General features: G+C 39.8%; 1 protein-coding gene across 1 annotated transcript in view; it reads left to right on the top strand.

The window, feature by feature from the left end:
* Window positions 1-12293, top strand: part of LOC132869096 (cilia- and flagella-associated protein 57-like) — a 53345-nt gene that overhangs the window by 30309 nt on the left and 10743 nt on the right. Inside the window, exons 16-21 of the mRNA XM_060902450.1 lie at window positions 5193-5370; window positions 5581-5768; window positions 10180-10377; window positions 10481-10588; window positions 10843-10974; window positions 11056-11196. Of these exons, the coding sequence (XP_060758433.1) occupies window positions 5193-5370; window positions 5581-5768; window positions 10180-10377; window positions 10481-10588; window positions 10843-10974; window positions 11056-11196 (945 nt within the window). The remainder of the gene's footprint in view (window positions 1-5192; window positions 5371-5580; window positions 5769-10179; window positions 10378-10480; window positions 10589-10842; window positions 10975-11055; window positions 11197-12293) is intronic.

A 12293-nucleotide genomic window follows, 5' to 3' on the forward strand; every position in this document is an offset into this window, starting at 1 on the left:
ATAAAATTGTTTTCTGATACCATGTACATACACTAAATACAGTGCCTTGAAAAAGTATTCATACCCCTTGAACTTTTTCACATTTTTCCACCTTACAACCACGAACTTAAAAGTTTTTTATTGAGATTTTATGTGATAGACCAACACAGAGCAGCACAATTGTGAAGTAAAACGAAAATGATAAATGGTCTTCAAAATTTTAAACAAATAAAAATCTGAAAAAATGTGGTGTGCATTAGTATTCAGCCCCCCTGCGTCAATACTTGGTAGAGCCACCTTTTGCTGCAATTCCAGCTGCAAGTCTTTTGTGGTATGTCTCTACCAGCTTTGCACATCTAGACACTGAAATTTTTGCCCATTCTTCTTTGCAAAATAGCTCAAGCTCAGCCAGAGTGGATGGAGAGCGTCTGTGAACAACAATTTAAGTCTTGCCACAGATGCTCAATGGGATTTAGGTCTGGACTCTGACTGGGCCATTCTAACACATGAATATTCTTTGATCTAAACCATTCCATTGTAGCTCTGGCTGTATGTTTAGGGTCATTGTCTTGCTGGAAGGTGAATCTCCTTCCCAGTCTCAAGTCTTTTGCAGCCTCCAACAGGTTTTCTTCCAGGATTGCCCTGTATTTAGCTCCATCCATCTTCCCATCAACTCTGACCAGCTTCCCTGTCCCTGCTGAAGAAAAGCATCCCCATAGCATGATGTTGCCACCACCATGTTTCACAGTGGGGATGGTGTGTGCAGGGTGATGAGCAGTGTTAGTTTTCCACCACACATAGCACTTTGCATTTAGGCCAAAAAGTTCAACTTTGGTCTCATCTGACCAAAGCACCTTCTTCCACATGTTTGCTGTGTCCCCTACATGGCTTCTGGCAAACTGCAAACGGGACTTCTTATGCCTGTCTTTCAACAATGGCTTTCTTCTCGCCACTCTTCCAAAAAGGCCAGATTTGTGGAGTGTACGACTTATAGTTGTTCTGTGCACAGATTCTCCCACCTGAGCTGTGGATTTCTGCAGCTCCTCCAGAGTGATCATGGGCCTCTTGGTTGCTTCTCTGACCAGTGCTCTCCTTGCTCGCTCTGTCAGTTTAGGTGGACGGCCATGTCTTGGTAGGTTTGCAGTTGTGCCATACTTTTTCCATTTTTGAATGATGGATTGAACAGTGCCTCTTGATGTTCAGAGTTTGGGATTTTTTTTAACACCTAACCCTGCTTTAAACTTCTCCAGAACTTCATCCCTGACCTGTCTGGTGAGTTCTTTGGTCTTCATGATGCTGTTTGTTCTTCAGTGTTCTCGAACAAACCACTGAGGCCTTCACAGAACAAGTGTATTTATGCTGAAAGTAAAGTACACACAGTAGGACTCTTAACTAATTAGATGACTTCTGAAGGCAATTGATTGCACTGGATTGTATTTAGAGGTATCAGAGTACAGGGGGCTGAATACTAATGCACACCACATTTTTCAGATTTTTATTTGTTTCAAATTTTGAAGACCATTTATCATTTTTGTTTCACTTCACAATTATGTGCTACTCTGTGTTGGTCTATCACGTAAAATCTCAATAAAAAACTTTTAAGTTCGTGGTTGTAAGGTGGAAAAATGTGAAAAAGTTCAAGGGGTATGAATACTTTAAGGCACTGTATAGCATACTTTGAGGCAGTAGCCACAAAAATGAAGCGTAATCCAAAAATGAACAATTAAAAAAAAAAATCATAGAAGTAAAATATACCAAGTGTCTGTACTTTTATATATTATTCTACTCTTACCTCTTAGTTTTCGAAACCGAAACCTCCGAACCGAGGCTGACATGCACACGCTACCGCCATGACCCAAACTCTTATTTCCCAGAAAAGGCCTGGCGCTAGAGCTCAGTGGTCTCAATAATCTTTTCAACAACTTCCTATAACAACTCGGAAGTGCGTCACATCTACATCACACATGGGACCACTGGCCAAAGAAGGCGAGGAAAGAGGGACAACCTGGAGTATATTTTAAAATAGGAACGCACTTTCCCTCTGTAATAAGCAGAAACATGTCTGAAAGCGATTTCTTTAGTCGAGTCCATTTATTGTGAATGGTAAACCAAATTGTATACACTCACTCACTGGCCATTTTAATAGGAACACCTGTATGCGTATGCGCAGTGTGCGATTGTTACACTCATTCTTACAACATTATGATATAGTGGCTCCTGCCTCTTTGAGGCAGTAGCCACAACTAGTAGGCCGTACTAGTAGACTTGCAAAGGCCTACAGAGCAGAAAGAGGGTATTATAAATATTCTTTTATTAAGTTTTTATTTTGATAGAGAATGATAGATGTGAATGACATTCAATGCTTATTTTTGTATATTTTATAATTAACATTGATTTCTCCTTTGTGATGTATAAAAGTTAAGATCAGCTTTATATTGCACAAATAAAGCCATTTGGTGAAACTTTGAAGAGAGTGTACCAATTTAACATTTTGCCTAATGAATAGCCTTTTCCATAATTAAGACTAATTTGCATAATTGGTTTTAAAAAAAATTCAAACTTTGTATTCAGTATACAATGATGTATGTGCCTGCCAATTTTCATGTACAGGGGTGCTTAAAAGTTTGTGAACCCTTTAGAATTTTCTATATTTCTGCATAAATATGATCTAAACCATCAGATTCACACACAAGTCCTAAAAGTAAATAAAGAGAACCCAGTTAAACAAATGAGACAAAAATATTATACTTGCTCATTTATTTATTGAGGAAAATGTTCCAAAATTACATGTCTTTGAGTGGCAAAAGTATGTGAACCTTTGCTTTCAGTATCTGGTGTGACCCCCTTGTGTAGCAATAACTGCAACTAAACGTTTCCAGTAACTGTTGAACAGTCCTGCACACCGGCTTGGAGGAATTTTAGCCCATTCCTCCGTACAGAACAGCTTCAACTCTGGGATGTTGGTGGGTTTCCTCACATGAACTGCTCGCTTCAGGTCCTTCCACAACATTTCGATTGGATTAAGGTCAGGACTTTGACTTGGCCATTCCAAAACATTAACTTTATTCTTCTTTAACCGTTCTTTGGTAGAATGACTTGTGTGCTTAGGGTCGTTGTGTTGCTGCATGACCCACCTTCTCTTGAGACTCAGTTCATGGACAGATGTCCTGACATTTTCCTTTAGAGTTCGCTGGTATAATTCAGAATTCATTGTTCCATCAATGATGGCAAGCCGTCCTGGCCCAGATGCAGCAAAACAGGCCCAAACCATGATGATTCTACCACCACCATGTTTCACAAATGGTATAAGGTTCTTATGCTGTAATGCAGTGTTTTCCTTTCTCCAAACATAATGCTTCTCATTTAAACCAAAAAGTTCTATTTTGGTCTCATCCACCCACAAAACATTTTTCCAATAGCCTTCTGGCTTGTCCACGTGATCTTTAGCAAACTGCAGATGAGCAGCAATGTTCTTTTTGGACAGCAGTGGCTCTCCTTGCAACCCTGCCATGCACACCACTGTTGTTCAGTGTTCTCCTGATGGTGGACTCATGAATATTAGCCAATGTGAGAGAGGCCTTCAGTTGCGTAGAAGTTACCCTGGGGTCCTTTGTGACCTCGCCGACTATTACACGCCTTGCTCTTGGAGTGATCCTTGTTGGTCAACCACTCCTGGGGAGGATAACAATGGTCTTGAATTTCTTCCATTTGTACACAATCGGTCTGACTGTGGATTGGTGGAGTCCAAACTCTTTAGAGATGGTTTTATAACCTTTTCCAGCCTGATGAACATCAACACTTTCTTTCTGAGGTCCTCAGAAATCTCCTTTGTTCATGCCATGATACACTTCCACAAATATGTGTTGTGAAGATCAGACTTTGATAGATCCCTGTTCTTTAAATAAAATGGTGCCCACTCACACCTGATTGTCATCCCTTCCATCCATCCATTATCTGTCACCGCTTATTCTGTTCTATAGGGTTGCAGGTAAGCTGGAGCCTATCCCAGCTAACTGTGGGCGAGAGGTAGGGTACACCCTGGAAAAGTCGCCAGATTATCACAGGGCTGACACAGAGACAAAACCATTCACACACACATCTACGGTCAATTTAGACCCACCAGTTAATTTAAACTGCCTGTCTTTGGACTGTGGGAGAAACCGGAGCACCCAGAGGAAACCCACATACACACGGGGAGAACATGCAAACTTCACACAGAAAGGCCCTCGCCGGCCACTGGGCTCAAACCCAGGACCTTCTTGCTGTGAGGCAACAGTGCTCACCACTACACCACCGTGCCACCCCGATTGTCATCCCATTGATTGAAAGCACCTGACTCTAAATTCACCTTCAAATTAACTGCTAATCCTAGAGGTTCACATAGTTTTGTCACTCTCAGATATGTAATATTGGATCATTTTCCTCAATAAATAAATGACCAAGTATAATATTTGTGTCTCATTTGTTTAACTGGGTTCTCTTTATCTACTTTTAGGACTTGTGTGAATGATGTTTTAGGTCATATTTATGCAGAAATATAGAAAATTCTCAAGGGTTCACAAAATTTCAAGCACCACTGTATCTTGAAAAATATAAAAGTTAAGAAAAAAAAACTTCTGATCTCATTGGTTAATGAGGTCCATTTTGGAGCATGTGATCCTCATACAGAATATTACGGCAGTTTTCTAAAAAGTTAGCCTTTTTTTTCAATCTTTGATTTGTAATGTCTCAAGAATGGATAAACATGTTTTAATTCTGTAAAGAGTATGTTGTTCTGCATTCAATTCTGAATTCAGTGAGCACCATTTCAAGCAATTTGGATTGATTTTTTTCACCTGATAGCCTATATTTAGGCACGTCTTTTTTGTCTTGTCTTTCTGAAGCTGTGCATGTGTCAGTGCTGAATCTTTTACCTGGTTTTTGAGTTCCAGTGCCCCAGCTCCTCACCGTAGTATTTTTACTCGTTTTCTGGTCTTCATATTTTGTGGCCAATTTGATGTAGTGCATTAGATAGGGTGCCAATACGAAACCGAGGTACAGTAACCATTAATATTTTTAGAATAGTTTACATTGTACCCCCTTGTTCTATTTGTGGACCAGCTCTGTTTATAAAGTACACTTTGTGTGGACTTGGGATCCATTTTCAGTCCAACCTTGAATTATTAGGTATGGAGTTTACATTGTACATCTCTTTGTCCATCTCCACTTGACAGCTCCAGGCCAAGTTGGAGCAGCAAGTGAAGAACTCTGAGCAGAAGCAGATGAAGATGAAGGACAATGCTGAAGCTGAGCTCAAGGTACTCTGCTGCGACTATGAACATGATCTCCAGATGGCGAAGGAGGCCAAGGAGAGTGTTCAGCTTGATATGAAAATCAAAGAGAAGCAGGTGCGTGTTTTGGGATTTGTTGAAATCAATGTAGCTTACAGTGAACCACAAAGTGGTATTTTTCTACATTTTTATGACTTGTTATGCATAGAAATGTGTATAGTAAACAACCAATACGTTTTAAAATCCTTGTAAACATCACCACTGTCAATGATGCGATCTGACACACCCACACAGCGTAAGTAATATGTGTATGTGTTTGTTTTAAAGCAAGCACCTTTCTGTACAATGAAACGTGAGATAAATGATCAAGGCTTGAAGATCGTAAAGCTGGAGGATGAGGTACAGAACCTGACAGACCAACTCAAGCATGCGACAGACAGCGTTAAGGATCTGACAAAGGAGAAGCAGGAGAAAAGCAAGATCATTGGTGACCAGGTGAAACTCATGCAAGCACTGCAAGTGCTTCTTGGCAAACAAAGAGTGATTCACACCTTACAGCATGTTTTGTGGCATAATTCGCTGTTGCAGTATAATATGAATTTGTATGTGTATCAATTTAGAATATGATATCTGTGCAACTCAATACCCTGGTTTTCAGTACTCCATTGCATAAGCTAAAATATGGTGATCAGACTCAAAGAAGTCTCAGAAGAAGGTCTTTGCACATTTTTTTCAAAAAAATCTTGTGGCCTTTTTTAGGGAACATCTGAAAATAATATTACATTTAGATCAGGGCTCGATATTAACTTTTTAATCCACTTGTCCAGTCAAACAAGCAGCAAGATTTTTCACTTGTCCTGACCATAACCTTTTTATTACTATGTATTTACTAGTTAAATAAAAAAGTGGTTAACAAAGTTGATCAAAAAGCAGGTATTAGTTATGATAAATCATTATGTTTTAATGATTTAGAATTTCAATAAAACTCAAACTTTAACTGTAACAATAAACAAAGGACTATCCAATGCCCCATTATGGTGCATGTGTTATAACACATTACGTGGTCTGCAGTTTTAAGAGTCAGACTCACCCAAATTCAAAGCTTCTGGAGGAAATAAGGTTAAATCTTGATTAATCCAGTAAAACCTGAAGTATAAATTCATTTAAAGGTAGCCCGCCTTTCAGATTTTTCAAGTTTAGGTCATAAAAAGAATTTTCCCTACACCCAATTATTTTTGTTTAATGGACCGAAACCTACTGAATTCGAATCACAGACTTTCAATTTTATTCTGTTTTTTTTTTCTTTTTCATAGAACAATTAATGAATTTAGAGCCACATGGCCCTAAATTCTCCGCTATTTTTTTGTGCTTCACCATGACCCAATTCAAGATATTACATCATGCATCACGTGGTGGGCTTTCCCCATTCGCACAAGGCATTATGGGATACAAATTTGAAATAGGAGAGAACAATGGCAGACATGAGTGTGCAAATGAAACTGGAAAGACCAACTACAGTAACAGAAAGCGAGAAGAAAAGACGTTATGTTATATGCGAAGGAAAGGAAACGCAGGACCAAACTAATAAATATCGGCGGTCAGTGAGCACCTCGGTGTGATCAGCTGTTTGTTTAGTGACAGAATGATGTAACTGTCAGTGCATGGTCAAGGTAAACCTCTAGATGGCAGTAATGCAACACTGGATGCCAGCTGCCTTAAAACCCTAAAGATTAAGAAGATGACGATGACTAAAGTAAGCGTGCGCATACCGGACTTCCTCTGTCTGCTTGATTGCGCGAAGCAAACGATTTCATGCACATTATTTGCTAGGGTCTCCCCTCAAATTAAATAACTTCCCAGCCACATAATGGCCTGGGGTTTTTTTTTTTTAGATATTACAAAAATAAGTGTTGCCAGGCAAAACAAACCTCACCTGGTAGCACTTATGATGGATATGAAGAAAGATATCGCGAAAAAAATAGGTACCCTATGGGTACATGTGGCTACTGCTTGTAAATAAATTTGTTTTCTGATATCATGTCCATACAGTAAATATAGCATATACATTTACTCTATGAGGCAGTAGCCATAAAAATGAGTAATTAAAAAAATAAAAAATAACATATACCAAGTGTCTGTACTTTATATTATTTTACTCTTACATTTTTCAAAACTGGGTGGCACAGTGGTGTAGTGGTTAGCGCTGTCGCCTCACAGCAAGAAGGTCCGGGTTCGAGCCGCGAGGGCCTTTCTGTGCGGAGTTTGCATGTTCTCCCTGTGTCCGCGTGGGTTTCCTCCGGGTGTTCCAGTTTCCCCCACAGTCCAAAGACATGCAGGTTAGGTTAGGTTAACTGGTGACTCTAAATTGACCGTAGGTGTGAATGTGAATGGTTGTCTGTGTCAGCCCTGTGATGACCTGGCGACTTGTCCAGGGTGTACCCCGCCTTTCGCCCCTAGTCAGCTGGGATAGGCTCCAGCTTGCCTGCGACCCTGTAGCACAGGATAAAGCGGCTAGAGATAATGAGATGAGATTTTTCAAAACTGAAACCTCCGAACCAAGGCTGACATACAGCCTTGTCCATTTATAGACTTTAGCCTAGTCCATTTATTTCGAATGGTGAACTGAATTGTATACACTCACCGGCCATTTTAATCAGAACACATGTATGTGCATGCGCGATTGTTACACTCTTACATATGAGTGTATGAGGCAGTAGCCACAAAAACCTTGACCAGATGACTCCCAAAATATTGAAGGTTCTATTTGAGACCAATACTCATCTATCCTGTAAGTTTCATGAAGACTGGGCCAGCTGTTTTCCCGTAATATCGTTAACAAACAAACAAAGAAACCCCACCAAAAACAAATACCTCGCCCCCTGGTGGACTCCGTTCCAGGCGAGGTAAAGAGATATCACAATGACCAAATTTCAGAGGGAACTAAATTTCACCGATTTTACGAAATCGAAAGGCTGTCTACTTTTAATGAACTGAAACCAAAAGAAAACAAGCTGGACATGATAAGGGTGACAGAATCACATTGTGAATGAAAAGAAACCGAGAGTGAGTTCGGCACTGTCGTAAAATTCTCATGAAATATTCACCATTTTTAACCATCCCTAAAAGATATAAAAGCATAAGGTAAAGGCATACTACAGCGGTGCTTGAAAGTTTGTGAACCCTTTAGAATTTTCTATATTTCTGCATAAATATGACCTAAAACATCATCAAATTTTCACAAAAGTCCTAAAAGTAGATAAAGAGAACCCAGTTAAACAAATGAGACATAAATATTATACTTGGTCATTTATTTGTTGAGGAAAATGATCCAATATTACATATCTGTGAGTGGCAAAAGTATGTGAACCTCTAGCATTAGCAGTTTGAAGGTGAAATTAGAGTCAGGTGTTTTCAATCAATGGGATGACAATCAGGTGTGAGTGGGCACCCTGTTTTATTTCAAGAACAGGGATCTATCAAAGTCTGATCTTCACAACACATGTTTGTGGAAGTGTATCATGGCATGAATAAAGGAGATTTTTGAGGACCTCAGAAAAAGCGTTGTTGATGCTCATCAGGCTGGAAGAGGTTACAAAACCATCTCTAAAGAGTTTGGACTCCACCAATTCACAGTCAGACAGATTGTGTACAAATGGAGGAAATTCAAGACCATTGTTACCCTCCCCAGGAGTGGTCAACCAACAGAGATCACTCCAAGAGCAAAGTGTATAACAGTCGGCAAGGTCACAAAGGACCCCAGGGTAACTTCTAAGCAACTGAAGCCTTCTCTCACATTGGTTAATATTAATGTTCATGAGTCCACCATCAGGAGAACACTGAACAACAAATGGTGTGCATGGCAGTATTGCAAGGAGAAAGCCACTTCTCTCCAAAAAGAACATTGCTGCTCATCTGCAGTTTGCTAAATATCACATGGACAAGCCAGAAGGCTACTGGAAAAAAAGTTTTGTGGACAGAGGAGACCAAAATAGAACTTTTTGGTTTAAATGAGAAGCATCATGTTTGGAGAAAGGAAAACACTGCATTCCAGCATAAGAACCTTATCCCATCTGTGAAACATGGTGGTGGTAGTATCATGGTTTGGGCCTGTTTTGCTGCATCTGGGCCAGAACAGCTTGCCACCATTGCTGGAACAATGAATTCTGAATTATACCAATGAATTCTAAAGGAAAATGTCAGGACATCTGTCCATGAACTGAATCTCAAGAGAAGGTGGGTCATGCAGCAAGACAATGACTAAGCACACAAGTCCTTCTACCAAAGAATGGTTAAAGAAGAATAAAGTTAATGTTTTGGAATGGCCAAGTCAAAGTCCTGACCTTAATCCAATCAGAATGTTGTGGAAGGGCCTGAAGCGAGCAGTTCATGTGAGGAACCCACCAACATCCCAGAGTTGAAGCTGTTCTGTATGGAGGAATGGGCTAAAATTCCTCCAAGCCGGTGTGCAGGACTGATCAACAGTTACTGGAAACGTTTAGTTGCAGTTATTGCTGCCCAAGGGGGTCACACCAAATACTGAAAGCAAAGGTTCACATACTTTTGCCACTCACAGCTATGTAATATTGGATCATTTTCCTCAATAAATAAATGACCAAGTATAATATTTTTGTCTCTTTGTTTAACTGGGTTCTCTTTATCTACTTTTAGGACTTGTGTGAACATCTGATGTTTTAGATCATATTTATGCAGAAATATAAAAAATTCTAAAAGGTTCACAAACTTTCAAGCACCACTGTAGATATTATCATCTATTCTGGTATAATCTAACAGTATGTACATTCTGTAGCAATTTACTCACACTCCTAGTTTTATACCAAGGACCTTTAATTGCTAAAGGACCTTGGTATAAAATATGTTGAATAAGTCAGCCATTAATAAACTGACAGACTGACCTCAAATGTCCCTACAGGAAAAGTCCATCAAAAAGCTCCACAAAAAAATGGAAAAGATGGAGAGGATTTTGGAACAGAAGCAAGAAGAAATTAATGCGCTTTTCTCAGAGAAGAAGACATCTGAAGAAGAAAGTATGCTGAAGAATGACCAACAAAGGAGTGAAGCCCTGCAACTTAAGAGAAAATTGGAGGAGAGTAAAGAGGAGTGCGAATTGGTAAGGAGTTTAACAGGATGACACTATTAGATTTTATACAGCAAATGACTATTGTTATTATTAGTCGTAGTAGTAAGTTGATCAGAGGATGTTTTTATTTTAGCTTGGTGATGAATTCAGGAACGAAAAAGCTAGGACCGAGCGGATCATTGCTGAACTGACACAGAAGCTGAAAACAAAGAAGCATGAGTTATACACAGAGAGGCAGAGGGTTTGTTTCACCATGATACGCTTCATTTATGATGAATAATTTCTTTGAGTTCTTCGAATATCTCTGCTGCTATTCCAGTTCCAGGATTTGGCATTACTTTTATTATTGGCAATACGGATCATAAGCATTAATGAAGGATCATTTAGATAAGTTATATCTGTAAAATAATTATACACTTAAAATTAGATAATTAACTCAGGATAATTCAAATTTTACTACAGATACCATTGTTTGTGATGTCTTTGTTTCCACAGAACAAACAGAAAAATATCCAGGTGGAAAGGATGAAGTGCGACATCCACAAGTGCTCAAATGTCATCCATGACCCGAAGGAGCTGAAGAAGCATTTCAGAGAACTCCACAATCGCCATATCCATCAACCAGTTGTGAGAATAATACTAAAAACACACACACAGAGTCCACAGCCTAGGATGCTTATACCTAACTGAGTGTAATGACTGCCCTAGGTGACAATGGGAGTGGAGACTGAGGACAGAGACGTGGAAGAGACCCACGTGGCGTACCTCCAAAGGATCTTGAAAATGGAGAAGTCAAGATGGGAAAAGGCATTGAAGATTCAGAATACAAGAAACACCAGACTAATGATGGTAAGGAGGATTTCTGATCAATGTTTTTTTTTTTCCTGAAAAAAAAAGTGTTTAAAGAGTCAAGCATCTCAGCGATACAGTTCGTCTCTCACTCATCCTAAACAGACTGAGTCCTCCCTAAGGGGGCACGCGTCTGACAACAGCTTCTGCGTTCATCTGAGGACTGGAGGGATGGTTGTTTTTATTTTTAAATATTGCTTCTATAGGCGGCACGGTGGTGTAGTGGTTAGCGCTGTCGCCTCACAGCAAGAAGGTCCTGGGTTCGAGCCCCGGGGTCGGCGAGGGCCTTTCTGTGTGGAGTTTGCATGTTCTCCCCGTGTCCGCGTGGGTTTCCTCCGGGTGCTCCGGTTTCCCCCACAGTCCAAAGACATGCAGGTTAGGTTAACTGGTGACTCTAAATTGACCGTAGGTGTGAATGTGAGTGTGAATGGTTGTCTGTGTCTATGTGTCAGCCCTGTGATGACCTGGCGACTTGTCCAGGGTGTACCCCGCCTTTCGCCCGTAGTCAGCTGGGATAGGCTCCAGCTTGCCTGCGACCCTGTAGAAGGATAAAGCGGCTAGAGATAATGAGATGAGATGAATATTGCTTCTATATATAAAGTAACAGTTATATAGTGTATAAATATTATTAAATACTATATGAAGTTTCATTTATATAATTTTTCCTGTCATTAGATTACAATAAACCAAACAAGATAGCATGTTTTTGCTAATTTTATGCTCTAATTTTTTCTTGTTCTATTGGCAGATATTTTTATTCTTTCTTATTATTTTATAGAAACAAATGCTTAGAATTAGCAAAATTATTTGCCAATAGAACAAGACTGTCAGGGTGCAGGCACTTACAGATGTAATTGCAGGAAGAAGCAGCAAGTAAACAGTACAGAGACAAATCGTGAAGCAGAAATCATAGTCAGAAGGCAGGTGGGGGTCAGTCGATCAACAAACAGAGTGACATAGACAAAAACAGGAAAGAGTAAACATAGAAAGGCCAGCAAGAGCCACTAACAGAGAAACCAAAAGGCTTGGTATGGACTGGGAATACAGAATGATACTTCACAATGAAGCAGTGTCTGAGAGGGGTTTAAGTAGCGTGG

The sequence above is a fragment of the Neoarius graeffei genome, chromosome 2, assembly GCF_027579695.1.
Source record: "Neoarius graeffei isolate fNeoGra1 chromosome 2, fNeoGra1.pri, whole genome shotgun sequence".
Classification (NCBI taxonomy): Eukaryota; Metazoa; Chordata; class Actinopteri; order Siluriformes; family Ariidae; genus Neoarius; species Neoarius graeffei.